This window comes from Oncorhynchus gorbuscha, linkage group LG11 (genome assembly GCF_021184085.1).
Source record: "Oncorhynchus gorbuscha isolate QuinsamMale2020 ecotype Even-year linkage group LG11, OgorEven_v1.0, whole genome shotgun sequence".
Classification (NCBI taxonomy): Eukaryota; Metazoa; Chordata; class Actinopteri; order Salmoniformes; family Salmonidae; genus Oncorhynchus; species Oncorhynchus gorbuscha.
The window spans coordinates 33,147,791-33,169,441 of record NC_060183.1 but is presented as its reverse complement, the minus strand read 5'-3'; the positions used below and the strand labels follow the sequence as shown (position 1 = coordinate 33,169,441).

The 21,651-nt window shown below is 45.6% G+C and overlaps 1 protein-coding gene across 1 annotated transcript; it reads right to left on the bottom strand.

The window, feature by feature from the left end:
• Positions 1 to 1,776: 1,776 nt before the first annotated feature.
• On the bottom strand, positions 1,777 to 21,408 carry LOC124047760 (leucine-rich repeat, immunoglobulin-like domain and transmembrane domain-containing protein 1). Its single transcript, XM_046368070.1, has 4 exons — positions 21,073 to 21,408; positions 20,106 to 20,566; positions 18,459 to 18,764; positions 1,777 to 4,890 (listed from the first exon to the last, which is right to left on the bottom strand). Exons 1-4 carry the CDS (start codon positions 21,192 to 21,194, stop codon positions 3,827 to 3,829), a joined length of 1,953 nt encoding a protein of 650 aa, XP_046224026.1. The 5' UTR covers positions 21,195 to 21,408; the 3' UTR covers positions 1,777 to 3,826.
• Positions 21,409 to 21,651: the final 243 nt, after the last annotated feature.

Below are 21,651 nucleotides of genomic sequence, written 5' to 3'. Positions count from 1 at the left end.
TGTTAGCTGCTTTTCCTTCACTTTGCGGTCCAACCCAAACCATCTCGATTGGGTTGAGGTCGGAAGATTGTGGAGGCCAGGTCATCTAATGCAGCACTTCATCACTCTCCTTGGTCAAATAGCCCTTATACAGCCTGGAGGTGTGTTGGGTCATTGTCCTGTTGAAAAACAAATTATAGTCCCACAAAGCGCAAACCAGATGGGATGACGTATCGCTGCAGAATGCTGTGGTAGCCATGCTGGTTAAGTGTGATTTATTTATTCTAAATAAATCACTGGCAGTGTCACCAGCAAAGCACCCCCCACACCATCACACCTCCTCCTCCATGCTTCACGGTGTGAACGACACATGCAGAGATCATCCATTCACCTTCTCTGCATCTCACAAAGACACAGCGGTTGGAACTTTTTGGACTTAGGACTATCAGACCAAAGGACAGATTTCCACCAGTTGAATGTCCATTGCTCGTGTTTCTTGGCCCAAGCAAGTCTCTTCTTATTATTGGTGTCCTTTGGTAGTGGTTTCTTCGCAGCAATCGACCACAAAGACATGATTCACGCAGTCTCCTCTGAGCAGTTGATGTTGAGATGAGTCTGCTACTTGAACTCTGTGAAGCATTTATTTGGGATGCAATCTGAGGTGCAGTTAACTCTAATGAACTTATCCCCTGCAACAGAGGACACTCTGGGTCTTCCTTTCCTGTGGCGGTCCTCATGAGAGCCAGTTTCATCACAGCGCTGGATGTTTTTTGCGACTGCACTTGAAGAAACTTTTAAAGTTCTTAACATTTTCCGTATTGACTGACCTTCATGTCTTAAAGTAATGATGGACTGCCATTTCTCTTTGCTTATTTAAGCTGTTCTTGCCATAATATGGACTTGGTCTTTTACCAAATAGGGCTACCTTCTATATACCATCCCTACCTTGTCACAACACAACTGATAGGCTAAAATGCATTAACAAGGAAAGAAATTCCACAAATTTACTTTTACAAGGCACAACTACTTTAATTACTTTTCATTGGCACGATAAACAAACTTAGGGATGACATGCCAGCAACAAATGCTGACACTACACATCCAAGTATATCTGACCAAATTCTGAAAGAGAAGAATTGTACTTTTGAATTCTGTAAAGTCAGTGTGGAAGAGGTGAAAAAATTGTTGTCTATCAACAATGACAACCCACTGGGGTCTGACAATCTGGATGGAAAATAACTGAGGATAATAGCAGACGATATTACCACATCTTCAATTTAAGCCTACTAGAAATTGTGTGCCCTCAGTTCTGGAGGGAAGCTAAAGTAATTCTGCTACCCAAGAATAGTAAAGCCACCTTTACTGGCTCAGCACACATATAGGGAACATTCAACAAGCATGGCACTTACACAAATGACAGATGATTTGCTGAGAGAAATTGATGCTATATATTTTTAAATTAAATTTTAAAATTGCACCTTTATTTAACTAGGCAAGTCAGTAAAGAAAAATTCTTATTTACAATGATGGCCTACTCTGGCCAAGCATGGACAACGCTAGGCCAAGGAAGAACACCATTTATTATGGGGATCCATAATAAATACAAATACCTGTTAATTGAAATGCATTCCAGGTGAATGCATCAAGAAACTGGTTGAGAGTATGCCAAGATTGTGCAAAGCTGTCATCAAGGCAAAGGGTGGCTACATTGAAGAATCTCAGATATAAAATGTATTTTGATTTGTAAAAAGAAAATTGGTTACTACATGATGCCATATGTGTTTTTTCATAGTGATGATATCTTCACTATTATTCTACAATGTGGAAAATAGTAAAAATGAATTAAAACCCTGGAATGAGTAGGTGTCCAAACTTTTGACTGATACTGTATAGTTTTGGTATAATGTGTATATTTAGGTTGTATATACAGGGCACATTTGTAAAAGAGACCTAGGACTCAATATGTCTTCCATGTTAAAATAAAGGTTAAATAAAATAACAGGATTCCTATTACCTTTTCGGAGATGCTTTTTGGATTCGGGCCCAGGGCCAGGATTCATAAAGCCCTTCAGAGTAGGAGTTCTAATCTAGAATCAGGGGCTGTATCCACAAATCTATGCATGAAGCCATTTTAGTCATAATCCACTGGGCAAAAACTGATTGAATCAGTGTTGTTTCCACATCATTTCAACAAAGAAATGAGATGAAGTGGTCAACGTAAGGGAATTTTGTATTTTTTTTCACCCAACTCTTTTTCACCTAACCTAAATCCAATGACATGGTGCCATTTTTTGTTCAATTCAAGTTAGGTGACAACTCAACCAAAATTAAATCAAAACTAGATGTTGAATTGACGCCTGTGCCCAGTGGGAAGAGTCCTACCTAGTCGACAGATATTTAGGAGATCATATGTGCGGTCCTAACTAGCTATACAGAAAATTGCTTTGGAGTTGATGAAAGAATGTTTTGATATTTTTATATAAGCAACCCATAAATTATCTAGAAGTACCTGCACCAGTATCTCTTGCATTTTTGAAAATAATTTCAAATTCATATTACTTGATGTACAGTGACAGACACTGTGGGGGTGTGTGTTACTGTGTGCTATAGATTTCATAGATGGTGACACGTGATTGGTTATTCCCCCAATTTGCAATAATGTCAATGAGTGTCATGACTATATTTTCTTTGTGTAATTACCAGTTGAGATAAACTTTTATGAGTTGATTTTCGTCCTGGCTCAGAGTTTAAACCTAATCTGAGCTGGGATTTTTTAAATTATTGGCTTAAAACGGGTTTTAACAGGATTCCTAGGCCCTATTCTGGAACACTTTGTGGATATGGCCCCAGGTCCCCTATGTCCATGTTTTCTCATTTATTATGATCCAAAAGGCTAGTGTTCCTAGAGCAGCACTCCTTTGAGAATAATAAATATTGGCCCAGATATCCTTCTTTCAGACTTTTACTTAACTTAACTATGATAAATGTATTTAAATGAAATACTATCTGTAGGGCTCATTTGAGGGCTCATTTACAACTGATAATCCCCCAGAAGTGTAAAAATAAATTACATCATTAGCATTCTCTCTGTTGAAATAGTATACATTTCAGATGTAAAAAAATTAAGGATAAAAATGTCAAAACTCCTTTAAACGGATATTTCCATGATGGTGCATCGTCCAAGCATCCTCTCATAGAACCCCCGATATGGTGGCACCCAACATGATGGGAGAGGTGGGGGAGAGTCCTGTGCCCTGTGTGTGTGGGGGGGAACACGGTGAGAGAAAGTAGGACAAGCAGATATGTCTGTTGGACTGTGATGAGCATTTCGACAAGGTGTGTGTGTGGGGCTGTGGTTGGGGTGAGGACGATGTATGTGTCTGGGGCTATGGTGAAGATGAGATGTGTGTGTAGGACTGGGCTGACAGTGAGGGAGAGTATAGGATATGTGTGGGTGGCTTTGGTGAGGCTGAGAGAAAGGATTAGGTGTGTGGGGATGAGGTTTGTGTGTGGAGCTATGGTGAAGGAGAGGAGTGTGTGTGGAGCAATGGTGAGGATGAGGTGTGTGTGCGGGGCTATGATGAAGATGGGGTGTGTGTGCGGGGCTATGATGAAGATGGGGTGTGTGTGTGGGGCTATGATGGGGATGATGTGTGTGTGTGTGGCTATGATGAAGATGAGGTGTGTGTGTGTGGCTATGATGGGGATGATGTGTGTGTCTGGGGCTATGATGGGGATGATGTGTGTGTCTGGGGCTATGCTGTAGAGGAGTTGTGTGTGTGGAGATGTGTTGAGCCAGAGGGAGTGAGTGTGGGAGATGGCATGGGGAGGGAGCTGGATCATGAAGTCAGCAGAAGTACTCGTTGGGCTGACCCTCTATCTTTGCTGTGGCCTCAGAGTCCAGACTGGATCGGGCCGACAGCAGCCGGTTGGACTCCTCAGGATTGAGTCTGGTCAGGTACTCACCCTCCAACCCTTTAGCCTTGGTTCCGGGGGACAGCGTCTCAAAAGTCACATACGAGTCCTGGATGTCCTTGGACTTCTTGCCCCAAATCTTCTGGATACGCCTCTTGAGCGCACCACAGCAAACGATTACGGTGAGTGGCACAGCAATGACACAAGCCACAGTAATCACGATGACGTTGATGAGCTTCTGGGTGCCAGCGGCACTGGCCGCCTCGTCGGTGGAGAAGATGACACACTGCTCCTTCTTGGGGATCAGGCCCCGGACACACACGCAGGCAATGTACTTAGTCTTGGGCACCAGGCCCTCGATGAAGACCCGATTCTGACCTGCTGCCACGTTGATCTTGCGCATGTCTCTTTCGCCGAAGACGGCATAGAGCACACTGAAGGCTGTGGTGTTCTTGGCCTTGGGCGCCCGCCAGTTCAGGGTGATGGTGTTCTCCGTATCGCCCAACACCTTGACCGAGCGAACTATCCGGTCCGGGTCATACTGGGCCTGGGCCAGGTTGCTCAGGTTGGTCTTCTCCAGCTCCAGGAGTCCGTCTGGACTGGGCAACTTGGCTGGTCCAGGGGTGGCTCTATCTGCCACACTTCCCACTACCACACCTTCAGGCTCAGGGCTGGAGTCCACAACAGCAGGTGGGGGTTGAGGGTTGGGGGTGGGAACCAGTAATCTATCCACCAGTTTCTCCTGGTATGCCGCCTTCCCCATCCCGTTGGGTTTGTTGACTTTGTTTTTTTTTACAGTAGCAGCAACCACGCTGGTTTGGTTGTTGTTATTGTCGGGTTTTGGGGGAGCATCAGAGACAACCAGGGAGATGATGGTCTCTGCATTTCCGGCATAGTTAGTGGCCTTGCAGACATACTTCCCTGAGTCACGGTAGGACACGGCTGGGAATTTGAGGATGGACCAGATAATGCCTTCCTTGGAGTTCTCCTGCTGGACTGTAAGAGCAAGAGAAGAGACATGGACACATTATTAGTCAGAGTAAAAAAATGTAAATACTAAAAAGTAATACAAAGACAGGGGAGATTCCCATTTAAAGTGTTTTTTAATGCAGGGGCCATATCCACAAAGCGTCTCAGAGAAGGTCCTAGGAATTCTGTTAAAACCTTTTAAGACAAACTCTGAATAATATCAATTTGTTAAAGTTTATCTCAGCTGGTAATCATGACAGTTTAAGGTACTACAAAGGAAAGATAGTGATGATGCTCATTGACATTGTTGCAATTTTGTTATTGTTTTTATTTAACCTTTATTTAACGAGACAAGTCAGTTGAAAACAAATTCTTCTTTTATAATGACAGCCTACCCCAGTCAAACCCGCCCCTAACGCTAGGCAGATTGTGCGCCGCCCTATGGGACTCCCAATCATGATACAGTCTGGGATCAAATCAGGGTCTTTAGTGACAGCACTGAGATCTTGCGCTGAGATCAAATCAAATTGTATTGGTCACATACACATGGTTAGCAGATGTTATTGCAAGTGTAGCAAAATGCTTGTGCTTCTAGTTCCGACAGTGGAGCAATATCTAACAAGTAATATCTAACAATTCCACAACAAATACCTAATACACACACATCTAAGTAAAGGAATGGAATAAGAATATATAAATATATGGATGAGCAATGTCAGAGCGGCATAGGCTAAGATGCAATAGATAGTAAATAATACAGTATATATATATAAAATGTTTTTTTGGGGGGGCACACGGGGAGTGTGACAGAGTCAGGTAGTAGACCTGAGCCAACTCCCCGTGCTTACCGTGGCGAGCATGGGACTGGTCAGGCCCTGTGCTATGGGGTGATGCTCACGGTGTCGAGGCAGAGCATTCACAGGCCGGTGTGCTCGGTGCCAGCGTCCCGCATATGCCGGGTGGAAGCTGGCATCCAGCCAGAATGGGTGGGGCCAGCTCTGCGCTCGAGACTGCCAGTGCGCCTCCACGGCCCAGTGAATCTGGTGCCTCGGCCAAGCAAGAGGCCTCATGGATGTCTCCCCAGCCTGGTGAGTCCTGTGCCTGCTCCCAGAGCCAGAGTCGCCCTCCTGTCCGGTGCTGCCAGAGTCGCCCTCCTGTCCGGTGCTGCCAGAGTCGCCCTCCTGTCCGGTGCTGCCAGAGTCGCCCTCCTGTCCGGTGCTGCCAGAGTCGCCCTCCTGTCCCTTGAAATACATCCACAGGTAGTGTAGAGGGCGGACCTACCTTCAGACTCTTTGCTTGACATCATGGGAAAATCCAAAGAAATCAGCCAAGACCTCAGAAAAAATTGTACACCTCCACAAGGAGAAATATTCTCTGGTCTGATGAAACAAAAATAGAACTGTTTGGCCATAATGACCATCATTATGTTTGGAGGAAAAAGGGAGAGGATTGCAAGCAGAAGAACACCATCCCAACCGTGAAGCACGGGGGTGGCAGCATCATGTTGTGGGGTGCTTTGCTGTGGGAGGGACTGGTGCAATTCACAAAATAGATGGCATGATGAGGGAGGAAAATTATGTGGATATATTGAAGCAACATCTCAAGACATCAGTGAGGAAGTTAAAGCTTGGTCGCAAATGGATCTTCCAAATGAACAATGACCCCAAGCATAGTTCCAAAGTTGTGGCAAAATGACTTAACTTCTTATGGTATAGGGGACGCTTGTGTCCCACTTGGCCAAAAAAACAGGGAAAATGCAGCGCAGCAAATTCAAATAAATTGATATAATTAAATCACACATGTAAGATACTCAATTAAAGCTATACTTGTTGTGAATCCAGCCAACATGTCAGATTTTTAAAAGGCTTTTCGGCGAAAGCATAAAAAGCTATTATCTGATGATAGCACAACAGTAAAAAAAGAGGGTAGCATATTTCAACCCTGCAGGTGCTACAAAAACGCAGAAATAAAATATAAAACATTTCTTACCTTTGACGAGCTTCTTTTGTTGGCACTCCAATATCTCTCATAAACATCACAATTGGTCCTTTTGTTCGATTACTTCCGTCCATATATATCCAAAATGTCAATTTATTTGAAACGTTTGATCCAGAAAAACCCAGCTTCCAAAATGCGCAAAGTCACTACAAAATATATTTTTTAAATTGCCTATAAACTATGCCAAAATATTTCAAACTACTTTTGTAATACAACTTTAGGTATTTTTAAACGTTAATAATCGATCAAATTGAAGACGGGTCTATCTGTTTTCATTAGAGGACGAGAGGAAACTGACGCTAATTTACTAGTCTTGGCCAACTCTCAACAGCATTACCCTTTTCCAGGATGGCCCTACTTCTTCATTGCACAAATGAATAACCTCAACCAAATTGCAATGACTGGTGACATCCAGTGGAAGTAGTAGGAACTGAAAACAAGTTCCTAAGAAATATCGTTTGCCAATGAGAAATCAGTGAACAGACAGAGACCTCAAAAAAAACAAATTCTGAACGGTTAGTCCTCAGGGTTTTGCCTGCTACATAAATTATGTTATACTCACAGACATGATTCAAAGAGTTTTAGAAACGTCAGAGTGTTTTCTATCCAAATCTACTAATAATATGCATATCTTATATTCTTGGCATGAGTGTAGCAGGAAGTTGAAATTGGGCACGCTATTTATCCAAAAGTGAAAATGCTGCCCCCTATACCTTAATAAGAATTTAAGGACAACAAAGTCAAGGTATTGGAGTGGCCATTACAAAGCCCTGACCTCAATCCCAAAGAAAATGTGTGGGCAGAACTGAAAAAGCGTGTGCGAGCAAGGAGGCCTAAAAGCTGACTGCGTGCGTTACACCAGCTCTGTCAGGAGGAATGGGACAAAATTCATTTTGTGGGAAGCTTATGGAAGACTATACGAAACGTTTGACCCAAATTAAACAATTTAATGGCAAAGCTACCAAATACTAATTGAGTGTATGGAAACTTGTGACCCACTGGGAATGTGATGAAATAAATAAAAGCGAAAATAAATAATTCTCTACTCTTATTCTTATTCTATACATTTCACATTCTTAAAACAAAGTGGTGATCCTAACTGACCTAAGACTGAGTTTAAATGTATTTGGCTAAGGTGTATTTAAACTTCCGACTTCAACTGCGCGTGTATCGCCAGCTGAATACATTACAAATGGTTAAGAAATCTACCACTCTATAGACCAAGCAGACTAAGACGTGAACCGGATGTTGCAAAATGGTTTAAAACTACAACTCTACCAAAGGACAAGACTAGAGGACGTGAGGACCCTGGTCCCCACATTGAAATGGTTACCACTTTGTAGACCAAGCAGACTCAGGTATAAGCCGAATGTTGCAAAATGGTTATAAACTCTGAAACTATCGATCACTAAAGAAGAAGCAAATCCTAGACATCGCGTTATCAGTCTGCAGATGAAAACGTACGTAGCCTAGGATGAGAACACCAACAACCTGTCACGGTTCATGAATCTCTCTCTCTCTCTCTCTCTCTCTCTCTCTCTCTCTCTCTCTCTCTCTCTCTCTCTCTCTCTCTCTCTCTCTCTCTCTCTCTCTCTCTCTCTCTCTCTCTCTCTCTCTCTCTCTCTCTCTCTCTCTCTCTCTCTCTCTCTCTCTCTCTCTCTCTCTCTCTCTCTCTCTCTCTTGTGGGCGTGGTTCCAATCTCGGCCTGATTGTCTGCGCCAGCTGGAACCACTTATCTTCCCTTTATATGTTCTGTAACCAGTGTTTCTTGTTGTCTGATCGTTGTTAGTTCCCTGGGGTTGTGTCGTGTGTCGTGTGTCCGTGCTCATCTCTCGCCGCCCTTGTGTGGATTCTGCTGTGCTCCTTCCTACCCATTCTGGACACACTCCCCTGGATTTCTCAGCACGCTATCATCGGAGTATGCGTCCTAGTCCCTGGGTCGGATTCCATCTGAGTACAGTCTGTCTGTCCTGTTGCTGCTGTAAACTGTATTCAATAAACCATCGTTGCTTGCATCTTGCATCCGCCTCTGTATTGTCACAGAACGATCTGACCAGACCATGGATGCAGCGAGTTCAACGAGTCTGACCGAATTCATTTCCCGCAGTATCACGAGAATGGATCAACAAGGAGAACATCTCCAGCACAGGTCGGGCAGTACAAGTCCTTGCGACGCAGGTATCCCAGCTGACCCAACAATTGCAACATCTGAGGGGTTCCGCTGCGCCACCTACACCGGCAGTTCAACCCGCCCCGCCAGAGCCGGATTCGCAGCTAGAGCCACGGCTACCGACACCAGAGGGTTATTCAGGTGATCCTGACTATTGCAGAGCTTTTCTTACGAGATGTTCCATGCATTTCTCGTTGCAGCCACGGACCTTCAACCGTGAACAGTCTAAGGTAGCATTCGTACTCACACTGCTATCAGGCAAAGCGGCTCTTTGGGGAACGGCGGTGTGGGCGAACCAGGACCCATGCTGCACCTCTTTCCAGACACTCTCCGAGGAGATGAGAAGGGTCTTCGATCGGGCCGTGGCGGGTAGGGAGGCGGCCAGACTACTCTCTGACCTTCGCCAAGGAGACCGTTCAGTATCGGAATACTCCATCCAATTCCGCACTCTGGCCGCAGAGTGTCAGTGGAACGAGGAGGCGCAGTGGGACATGTTCCTGCATGGGCTGGAGGACCGGATCCAGAAAGAGATTTATGTTCTGGACCTTCCCAGGAGTTTAAATGGACTAGTGGAACTAGCCTTGAGGGTCGACGCTCGTCTGAGTCGTATTGGCCGCCGAGCATGCCCTAACAGACCGTATAACGACACGGAGGACTGGCATGCCAGCGGCGGGAACACGGCCAGTTCAGCCTCCGCTCACGAACCCATGCAGCTGGGGAGAGCTCGCCTCTCCCGGGAAAAGAGGGAGAGGCGGAGATCCCAAGGACTCTGTCTCTACTGTGGTAGAGCGGGCCACTTTATCCACTCCTGCCCGGTAAAAGATCAGGCCCGGTAGTAAGCATGAGGATATGATCGGGTGGTGTCACCACAGAGAAGACCTCATCATCTACTCTCCTCCCGGTAAGACTAAGATGGGCCACCCACACACACGACACCCAAGCGTTACTGGACTCAGGAGCAGAGGGTAATTTCATGGACTTCAAGCTCGCTCACAAACTCCAGATTCCTATCACCTCACTCACGCACAAGATATCCGTCAACGCTCTCAATGGTCAAGAACTCCCCAACATTTCTCACACCACTGAACCTATCACACTCATCACTTCTGGCAATCACACTGAGACACTATCATTCCTACTCATGGACTCACCCCTTGCACCATTAGTTCTCGGCCACCCTTGGCTCACCCAACACAACCCCAGAGTTGACTGGGGTCATAACTCTATATCCATGTGGAGTAACAAGTGTCTTGAGTCTTGTTTAGTGTCTGCTTGTTCGTCTGTGTCTGATTCTGTGTTTCTAGAGGAGGCAGTGGATTTGTCTAACGTGCCCATTGAATACTTCGACCTGAAGGAGGTGTTCAGTAAGTCCCGTGCTGCTTCTCTTCCTCCGCATCGTCCCTATGACTGTGCAATAGAATTATTGCCAGGTGAGTCTCCGCCTAAAGGCAAGTTATATTCACTCTCTGTTCCTGAGAGGGAGGCTATGGAGAGATACTGTCCTACTATCCAGGTCTGTACCCAAACAATTTGAACTTCTACTTCTAAAAATCCACCTCTCTAAAAACAAGTCTCTCACCGTTGCCGCCTGCTATAGACCACCCTCTGCCCCCAGCTGTGCTCTGGACACCATATGTGAACTGATTGCCCCCCATCTATCTTCAGAGCTCGTGCTGCTAGGCGACCTAAACTGGAACATGCTTAACACCCCAGCCATCCTACAATCTAAACTTGATGCCCTCAATCTCACTCAAATTATCAATGAACCTACCAGGTACCCCCCCAAAGCCTTAAACACGGGCACCCTCATAGATATCATCCTAACCAACTTCCCCTCTAAATACACCTCTGCTGTCTTCAACCAAGATCTCAGCGATCACTGCCTCATTGCCTGCATCCGTAATGGGTCAGCGGTCAAACGACCTCCACTCATCACTGTAAAACGCTCCCTGAAACACTTCAGCGAGCAGGCCTTTCTAATCGACCTGGCCGGGGTATCCTGGAAGGATATTGATCTCATCCCGTCAGTAGAGGATGCCTGGATATTTTTTTTAAATGCCTTCCTAACCATCTTAAATAAACATGCCCCATTCAAGAAATTTAGAACCAGGAACAGATATAGCCCTTGGTTCTCCCCAGACCTGACTGCCCTTAACCAACACAAAAACATCCTATGGTGTTCTGCATTAGCATCGAACAGCCCCCGTGATATGCAGATATTCAGGGAAGCTAGAAACCGTTATACACAGGCAGTTAGAAAAGCCAAGGCTAGCTTTTTCAAGCAGAAATTTGCTTCCTGCAACACTAATTCAAAAAAGTTCTGGGACACTGTAAAATCCATGGAGAATAAGAACACCTCCTCCCAGCTGCCCACTGCACTGAAGATAGGAAACACTGTCACCACTGATAAATCCACCATAATTGAGAATTTCAATAAGCATTTTTCTACGGCTGGCCATGCTTTCCACCTGGCTACTCCTACCCCGGTCAACAGCACTGCACCCCCAACAGCAACTCGCCCAAGCCTTCCCCATTTCTCCTTCTCCCAAATCCATTCTGCTGATGTTCTGAAAGAGCTGAAAAATCTGGACCCCTACAAATCAGCCGGGCTAGACAATCTGGACCCTTTCTTTCTCAAATTATCTGCCGAAATTGTTGCCACCTCTATTACTAGCCTGTTCAACCTCTCTTTCGTGTCGTCTGAGATTCCCAAAGATTGGAAAGCAGCTGCGGTCATCCCCCTCTTCAAAGGGGGGGGGACACTCTTGACCCAAACTGCTACAGACCTATATCTATCCTACCATGCCTTTCTAAGGTCTTCGAAAGCCAAGTCAACAAACAGATTACCGACCATTTCGAATCTAACCATACCTTCTCTGCTATGCAATCTGGTTTCAGAGCTGGTCATGGGTGCACCTCAGCCACGCTCAAGGTCCTAAACGATATCTTAACCGCCATCGATAAGAAACATTACTGTGCAGCCGTATTCATTGATCTGGCCAAGGCTTTCGATTCTGTCAACCACCACATCCTCATCGGCAGACTCGACAGCCTTGGTTTCTCAAATGATTGCCTCGCCTGGTTCACCAACTACTTCTCTGATAGAGTTCAGTGTGTCAAATCGGAGGGTCTGCTGTCCGGACCTCTGGCAGTCTATGGGGGTGCCACATGGTTCAATTCTTGGACCGACTCTCTTCTCTGTATACATCAATGAGGTCGGTCTTGCTGCTGGTGAGTCCCTGATCCACCTCTACGCAGACGACACCATTCTGTATACTTCCGGCCCTTCTTTGGACACTGTGTTAACAACCCTCCAGGCAAGCTTCAATGCCATACAACTCTCCTTCCGTGGCCTCCAATTGCTCTTAAATACAAGTAAAACTAAATCCATGCTCTTCAACCGATCGCTACCTGCACCTACCCGCCTGTCCAACATCACTACTCTGGACGGCTCTGACTTAGAATACGTGGACAACTACAAATACTTAGGTGTCTGGTCAGAGTGTAAACTCTCCTTCCAGACCCATATCAAACATCTCCAATCAAAAGTTAAATCTAGAATTGGCTTCCTATTTCGCAACAAAGCATCCTTCACTCATGCTGCCAAACATACCCTTGTAAAACTGACCATCCTACCAATCCTCGACTTTGGCGATGTCATTTACAAAATAGCCTCCAATACCCTACTCAACAAATTGGATGCAGTCTATCACAGTGCAATCCGTTTTGTCACCAAAGCCCCATATACTACCCACCATTGCGACCTGTACGCTCTCATTGGCTGGCCCTCGCTTCATACTCGTCGCCAAACCCACTGGCTCCATGTCATCTACAAGACCCTGCTAGGTAAAGTCCCCCCTTATCTCAGCTCGCTGGTCACCATAGCATCTCCCACCTGTAGCACACGCTCCAGCAGGTATATCTCTCTGGTCACCCCCAAAACCAATTCTTTCTTTGGCTGCCTCTCCTTCCAGTTCTCTGCTGCCAGTGACTGGAACGAACTGCAAAAATCTCTGAAACTGGAAACACTTATCTCCCTCACTAGCTTTAAGCACCAACTGTCAGAGCATCTTACAGATTACTGCACCTGTACATAGCCCACCTATAATTTAGCCCAAACAACTACCTCTTTCCCAACTGTATTTTATTTATTTATTTATTTTGCTCCTTTGCACCCCATTATTTTTATGTCTACTTTGCACATTCTTCCATTGCAAAACTACCATTCCAGTGTTTTACTTGCTATATTGTATTTACTTTGCCACCATGGCCTTTTTTGCCTTTACCTCCCTTCTCACCTCATTTGCTCACATTGTATATAGACTTGTTTATACGGTATTATTGACTGTATGTTTGTTTTACTCCATGTGTAACTCTGTGTCGTTGTATCTGTCGAACTGCTTTGCTTTATCTTGGCCAGGTCGCAATTGTAAATGAGAACTTGTTCTCAACTTGCCTACCTGGTTAAATAAAGGTGAAATAAAATAAAATAAAAAAACATCTCTGATTCTCTGGTATCTGGATTAATTCGTCCTTCTCCAGCGGGGGCGGGGTTCTTCTTTGTGGGGAAGAAGGACGGATCTCTGCGTCCTTGCATTGATTACCGTGGGCTGAATAACATTACAGTGAAGAATACCTATCCCTTACCGTTGATGTCCTCAGCCTTTGAAAGGTTACAGGGAGCATCCGTGTTCACTAAGTTGGATTTACGTAATGCATATCATTTGGTTCGCATAAGGAGGGGGGATGAATGGAAGACCGCGTTTAACACCCCCAGAGGGCACTTCGAATATTTGGTCATGCCTTTTGGGCTATCCAACTCCCCAGCGGTTTTCCAGGCACTCGTCCATGACGTGCTGAGAGATATGATTGATCAGTTCATATATGTTTACCTGGATGACATACTGATTTTTCTTCTCTCCAGGAACACGTTCAGCACGTCAGACGAGTGCTTCAGAGGTTGTTGGAGAATGGACTTTTTGTCAAGGCGGAGAAATGCATTTTTCATGCACAATCCGTTCCATTCCTAGGTTACATCGTCTCGACTGAAGGTATTCGCATGGATCCTGACAAGGTTAAGGCTGTGGTGGATTGGCCAAGCCCAGATTCCCGTAAGGCCCTACAGAGGTTTCTGGGATTCGCCAATTTCTACCGGCGTTTCGTTCGCAACTTTAGCCAGATAGTCGCTCCTCTTACCGCCTTAACCTCCCCCAGAGTGACGTTCAGGTGGTCCGATACAGCAGAGGCTGCATTCGCCAAACTCGAGAGCCGCTTTGTTTCGGCTCCCATCCTCATAGCTCCCGATCCCTCGCGTCAGTTCGTGGTGGAGGTGGACGCTTCAGAGGTGGGGGTAGGTGCGGTACTTTCCCAACGTTCCTCTTCTGACGACAAGATGCACCCTTGCACGTTCCTTTCCCATCGGTTATCACCTGCGGAACGCAACTACGACATTGGCAACAGAGAGTTGTTGGCAGTGAAGTTAGCACTGGAGGAGTGGCGCCATTGGTTAGAGGGTTCGGGGGTACCTTTTATAGTTTGGACCGATCACAAGAATTTGGAATATATCAGAACCGCCAAGCGACTCAACACCAGGCAGGCGCGGTGGGCACTCTTTTTCGGACGTTTTGATTTCTCTCTCTCGTATCGCCCGGGTTCCAAGAATGTCAAACCCGATTCCCTTTCTCGCATTTTTGACCATTCCGAACGCCCATCCACTCCCGAGTGCATCCTACCCGGGACCCTAGTGGTCTCCACACTCACATGGGAGGTTGAATCGAGGGTCAAAACGGCCTTAGAATGGGTAACGCCTCCGCCCGGTTGCCCGCCTAATCGGTTGTTTGTGCCGGAGGGGTGTCGGTCCGATGTTATTCGGTGGGGGCATTGCTCCAACGTAGAGTGTCATCCAGGAGTCAGCCGCACTAGCTTTTTGGTTAAGCAACGCTTTTGGTGGCCACTGATGGCTCGTGACATTCACAGTTTTGTCTTGGCTTGCTCGGTATGTGCCACTGGGAAGACTTCTAATCGACCCCCAGATGGGTTACTCCAACCGCTGTCGGTCCCTTCGAGACCCTGGTCCCACATCGTGCTAGATTTTGTTACCGCCCTCCCGCCCTCTCAGGGCAAGACGGTTGTTTTGACCGTGGTGGACCGGTTCTCGAATGCGGCTCATTTTATTCCCTTGCCTAAATTACCATCTGCCAAGGAGACAGCGGTAACTGTCGTGGATCACGTCTTTCGCTTACATGGCCTGCCGATGGACGTAGTTTCTGACAGGGGGCCCCAATTTGTGTCCAAGTTTTGGCAAGAGTTTTGTAGGTTACTGGGAGCGAGTGTCAGCCTGTCTTCAGGGTTTCATCCCCAGAGCAACGGTCAAACGGAGAGGGCCAACCAAGATTTGGAGAGAGTGTTGCGATGTTTGGTTTCTAAGAATAAGTTACCAGCCACCTATCTTTCCCAGTACGGAGTCCGAGGTCACTGTTCCCTCCGCTCACGCTTTCATCCAGAGGTGCCGTCACGCATGGAGCAGAGCCCGTGAGACTCTTCTCCGGGTGGGGGGGCGCACCAAGGCTAAGGCCGATCGCCACCGGTCGAAGCCTCCGGTATACGTCGTTGGCCAAAGAGTGTGGCTTTCTACTAAGAACATTCCACTCCGATCCGTTTCGAACAAGCTTGCCCCCAAATTTATCGGCCCGTTCAGAGTCACCAGGATCATTAGTCCGGTGGCGGTCCGGCTCAAGCTTCCTCCGGCGTATAGGAGAATTCATCCTACCTTTCATGTGTCTAAAATAAAACCTGTGTTTCAGGTACGCATTAACCCGCCGGTCCCGGTTCCCCCGCCGCCACGACTTGTTGATGGGGAACCCACCTTTTCTGTCAATCGTATTTTGGACTCTAGAAGGAGGGGACGCGGATTCCAGTACCTGGTGGACTGGGAGGGTTACGGCCCGGAGGAGAGAAGTTGGGTGCCTGCTAGGGACATTCTGGATCACTCCCTTATCGATGATTTCAATCGACAGGTAAATTCGCCTGGGAACGCCAAGAGGCGTTCCTAGGGGGGGGGTATTGTCACGGTTCATGAATCCACTGCCTCTCTCTCTCTCTCGTTTGTGTGGGCGTGGTTCCCAATCTCGGCCTGATTGTCTGCGCCAGCTGGAACCACTTATCTTCCCTTTATATGTTCTGTAACCAGTGTTTCTTGTTGTCAGATCGTTGTTACTTCCCTGAGGTTGTGTCGTGTGTCCGTGCTTGTTACTTCCCTGAGGTTGTGTCGTGTGTCCGTGCTTGTTACTTCCCTGAGGTTGTGTCGTGTGTCCGTGCTCATCTCTCGCCGCCCTTGTGTGGATTCTGCTGTGCTCCTTCCTACCCATTCCGGACACACTCCCCTGGATTTCTCAGCACGCTATCATCGGAGTATGCGCCCTAGTCCCTGGTTCGGATTCCGTCTGAGTACAGTCTGTCTGTCCTGTTGCTGCTGTAAACTGTATTCATTAAACCATCGTTGCTTGCATCTTGCATCCGCTTCTGTATTGTCACACAACCTCTGAAGCATTCTAACGGGATGAACTCAAAAGAACTACTGTACAGGATATGTCAAAGTATCTATTCTTACCACCACCATGAGCAGGAGCTCTACCTAAGGATATGTTGATCTCTGGTGGCCGAACCAGAGTCGTACACCCAACAACTCTGTGACGAAAGGATTTGGACGATCAAGGACAGCTCAATCGTGAATGTATAAATTGCATTCCTTTTTCCGAATGAGCGGTTATTAGAGTGCTTAAGATGTTTTATTTTCATGAGCGTAGCCTCCCATAGTCCGATAGAGTTTCTCCTTTGTCTCCCTTTTCCTCCCCCTCCTCTCTCTGAAATCTCCACCGTGTATAACCAAACTGTTCTGTTAATCTTCGGGAGACTATTTACTGTATTATGTTAGTGTGTATTTTGTAATTGTTTAATTAGTTAGTAAATAAATAATTGAGCCAATTTGTGTATCGCTGATTCATCAATAAAGTGCAGACTACAGGAAATTACGAGGTTCAGAATGACCGATGAGGTAATAATACATTAATACACTGTAATCGATAAGATATGAAAATATCTGAAGAGAGTTCAATTCGGGAAATAATAACTCTTTTCCCAACAACATTTTCCCAAGGTGCCCCGACTTCCTAGTTAATTAATGTGTACATGATTAATTTAATCACATAATAATTACACATGGAGAATTTATTTGATAATATAACAGTCTTCACTTTAATGATAGTCACGTCATGACAATGATATATGATAAACAGAGTAGCAGCAGTGTATATGATGATTGTATGCGAGTCAGTATAAATGTATGTGAATATTATGTGTGTGTTAGATAATGATGGAGTGAGTGTTTGTCTGTGTGTGTTGTTGTGTCAGTTTGTGTGAGTGTGTAGGGCCCTATGAGTGTGTATAGAGACAGAGCAAAAAAATAAAAATAAATACAAGGATCAACTCAGATCGTCCTTGTAGCCAGTTGTTCGCTATTTAGTTAGCCATTTAGTCTTATGGCTTGTGGATAGAAGCTCTTCAGGAGCCTTTTGGTGTCAGACTTGATGCACCGGTACCGGTTGCCATACGGAAGCAGACTTCCCTGGATGGCAGGGAGTTTAAGCCCAGTGATGTACTGGGCTGTCTGCACCACCCTCTGTAGCACCATGTGATCGAGGGCGGTGCTATTGTCATACCAAGCATGGGTGCAGCAGGAAAAAAATGCTCTAAATGGTACAGCCGCAAAACCTTTTTAACCTCCTGAGGGGTAAAAGGTGCTGTCTCGCCTTCTTCACAACCGTACACTTGTGTGTGGATCATTTTAAGTTGATATGCATAAAAATGACTTTATAATGAGATGATACATTAGTGCATTATCACTTAACTACCTACAACATATTTAGCTGGCTAGCAAAGAAAGCTTAAAAAAGGCTTTTACTGCATTTTGCCTTTGTAGGGCAGTATGCATCACTGCTTATTTTAGTAAGATTTATGAATTCAAGAAGCTAGGACTACTAGCTAGCTAGCTACATTGATTAGCTAGGTTCACAATGTAAACAAAAGCAACTTGTGTAATTACAGGATCATTTAGTACAAACACTAGCAACAACTGAATGAGTATTTGAAAAACACTGGACAAAATATATTGTAGTTATGCATAATCGATGGATATGGTACAGCACAGTAGAAAATATAATAAATATGCTCTTCCCCTGTGCTCCTCTCCGCTCTCAAAACAACGTGCTCTGTGCAGCAGGTAGAACAGCACATTGATACGACGCTGATGGCAAAGAAATGCAACGTGTGTAGTGGAGTTAAAGCGTTATAGTGGAGCTGAAGTGTTAGTCACACTGACAGAGAGAGAAAGGAAGAGAAGCAAACATACACAAATCCCTTGCTGACTCACCTGTCCCGTTCAGGGCTTTCCCTTCCGCCCTGCGCCAGGCCAGATCCGGGCTGGGAACGCCAATGGTCCCGCAGCGCAGCAGCACGTTGTTTCCCACGGCGCTGCGGACGTGTGCCACCGCTGTGTGGACGCGTGGCGCCTGGCACCTCCGCAGCTCGGCATCGCTGAACAGAACACCTGACAGGCTCTCGGGGGCTGCACAGCGGAGGCGTGTGTCGATTAATGCCACAGAGAACGTTGGCAACTTCTGGAACTGGACCAGGTCATACAGGCGACAGTCACACAGCCAGGGGTTGTCATGGAGACCTGGATGGTTCAAGGTCAACTCATTAAATCACATGGCAAAATAAAATTGAACTCTGAATTCTGTGATGAATAAAATAAAAAAGGATACTAATGGGGATTGGTGGGGTCAGAGGAGAATGTAAGAGTTACAGTATGAAGTGGAGTACACAATATAAGAAGGGCCCAGAGTGTTTCCTGGTTAGGTCATGAAAAACTCCTTGGCCTGGTCTGTTTACAAACACATCGTGAATGAAAGGAATGACAGTGTCTCTCTGGTTACACATATGGCTACAGATGGCTGCTGTGGATGTCTGTGTGAGGATTACTTACATTCTAGAATAAACTACAATGACGGGTGTGGTGATGACGACGGCGACGATGATGGTTAAATTGGAAATTATATCAATTTTTTTCTCAATTTCAAGGGATTTTTCAATCAATCAACAACTCTGAGTGACTAAAATAGATGTAGTTTACTTAAGCCATTTTTTTAAAACTCAAATGTTTTTAGGATCGGTAAGTTGACTGAGAACACATTCTCATTTACAGCAACAACCTGGGGAATAGTTACAGGGTAGATGAATGAGCCAAATGGAAGCTGGGGATGATTAGTTGGCCAGTTTGGAAATTTAGCCAGGACACCAGAGCTAACACCCCTACTCTTACAATGAGTGCCATGGGATCTTTAAGAGATAACAGAAAGTCAGGACACCAGTTTAACATCCCATTCAAAAATAGACACCCTACACAGGGAAATGCTCCCAATCACTGCCCTGGGGTATTAGATTTTTTATTTTGACCAGTGGAAAGAGTACCTTCTACTGGCCCTCCAACACCACTTACCAGCAGCATCTGGTCTCCCATCCAGGGACCAACTAGGTCCAACCATGCTTAGCTTTAGAGGCAAGCCAGCAGTGGTATGCAGGTTGGTATGCTGCTGGCCAACAATGATGACAATGATGATGACAACGATAATGACGACGGCGATGATGGTTAAATTGAGATTTAGGGAGTGATTTCACAATACTCAGATCATGTTGACTTTTTCAGAGGATTTGGAAACATATCACATATTCGTTTGTATACAGTATCTCCTTTTTTCTCCATTTCCAGGGATTTTTCAACCAACAACTCTGAGTGACTGAAAAAGATGTGGCTTATTTTACTTAAGCAATTATTTATGATGGAAAACATGCCTGATCTGAATGTATGATTGTCTTGTGGTTTTATATTAGGGATGACTTCTAGCCACATCTTTCTTGTAAATGAGAGTGCATCTCAACGGTACATGCGATCACCTGGTAAATTGTGAGGAAAAAAAGGAAAAAGGAAAAGAAATGTAAACAAATCTCTCTCTCTTACCAAGTATAATTTTGGAGTTCTCTGGGCCCTGCACAGGTTTAACTGTTAGCCAGGTGGCGAGCACCTCAGCTGGAACAGTCAGAAGGTTGTTGCTGGACAGATCCAGGTAGGTCAGGTTTTTTAAATAAATTGTGGCGTCTGCGGGAACTGAGGTCAACTGGTTGTTGTGCAAGTCGAGCAGCGTGAGGCTGGACATATCCATAAGAGACTCCCAGGGGAACGCGGTGAGGGCATTCCCATCCAGTCGCAGCTCCTCCAGATTTAGCATCCCACGGAAACTGTCCGGCTTGAGAGAGGACAGCACATTGAAGGACATCCAGAGGAACTCCAGATTGGGGAGGTAACTGAAGGCTTCGCTCGGGATACGATGGATGGCTGTTTTCTCGATTCGCAGCTTGGACGTGTCCACGGGGAAACTGGCAGGCACAATGGAGATCTCGGGGTCATTGCAAATTACACTCCTGAGGAAACAACGGGATGTGTTATACCTAGGCTTATGTTGTTTAAATAAAAAATGTGGGAGGAAAGGAACACAAATATTATTATTATTTGAACTTTTTGTAAAAAGAAACTGACATTTTTGGTGTGAATTATTTATGTGAAATGTCAAATTGGGTTTTCATACAGGCTATTTAATACAGGCTATGTGCCAATTATAGTAAATTAATTCAAAAGCCTACATGTAGGACCTACCACTCTCACTATAAACTCAACTCAGAGAGATTGTCAGAGATAGAGAGTTGGTCAACGTGCCTTTGCAAGATAATCCTGCATTAAATAAAATTGGACATCATGCACTCCCAATAATTTACTTTGTCCACATGCTGATTTCGCAGTGAAGGTCCAACATCTGTAATCGTGCGAGAAAAGTCTCTTAAATTAAACGGAATGCGTCTGCACAAACAAATAAAAACATGCACATTAAGCGATACATTGGTTGATTTTGTCATTAGTTTCTTCTACTCACCTGGCCATAGATCCATCACTTAGGTTGTGAAAAAAACAGCTACACTGTGACGGGCACGCGCTCACCGAGGAGGGTAGCGCACCTGTCGCCAGGTAGAGTCCCAAGACGAATGCGAGGAACATTTTTGGCCCACTTTTATGCGTGCACTGCACAGCTAGCCTGCATGCACCCAGTCAGCACCCACTGAAGCCAAACAGACTTGCGTTTGTCATTTACTGAAATATCATTTGCACGGTTTTGTCCCACGGCTTCGCTGTCCCATAGCGATCAGACTGCTATGAGTCCCGAGATAAGAAGGATAGAAAAGGATTAGCGAAAGGACTGCAGTCTTTTCATCTGGATGCATATTTCATCCTGGAATCCGATAGGCTGCGCAGAGACGTCCCTATTTATTATCACACAAAATACATCCGAAATGGTCATAATCCACTGTGATATTGTTTGTCTTTTTTCTCCCCCACAAATTCAGTTTGTTCATTTGAACCCTGCCGTGACTGGTTGTTGGGCTGCGCTGGTTTTGCTAAGGTGTGGCACCGTGGTAAAATTGGTTTGAGATTCGATGTTGGCCAGACATTCGGA

Coding starts and splice junctions, on each gene's coding strand:
- LOC124047760 (XM_046368070.1), bottom strand. CDS start 21,194: ATGTTCCTCGCATTCGTCTTGGGACTCTACCTGGCGACAGGTGCGCTA. Junction 20,567..21,072: donor AGTGATGGATCTATGGCCAG/GTGAGTAGAAGA, acceptor TTGTTTCCTCAG/GAGTGTAATTTGCAATGACC. Junction 18,765..20,105: donor GAACTCCAAAATTATACTTG/GTAAGAGAGAGA, acceptor TGAACCATCCAG/GTCTCCATGACAACCCCTGG.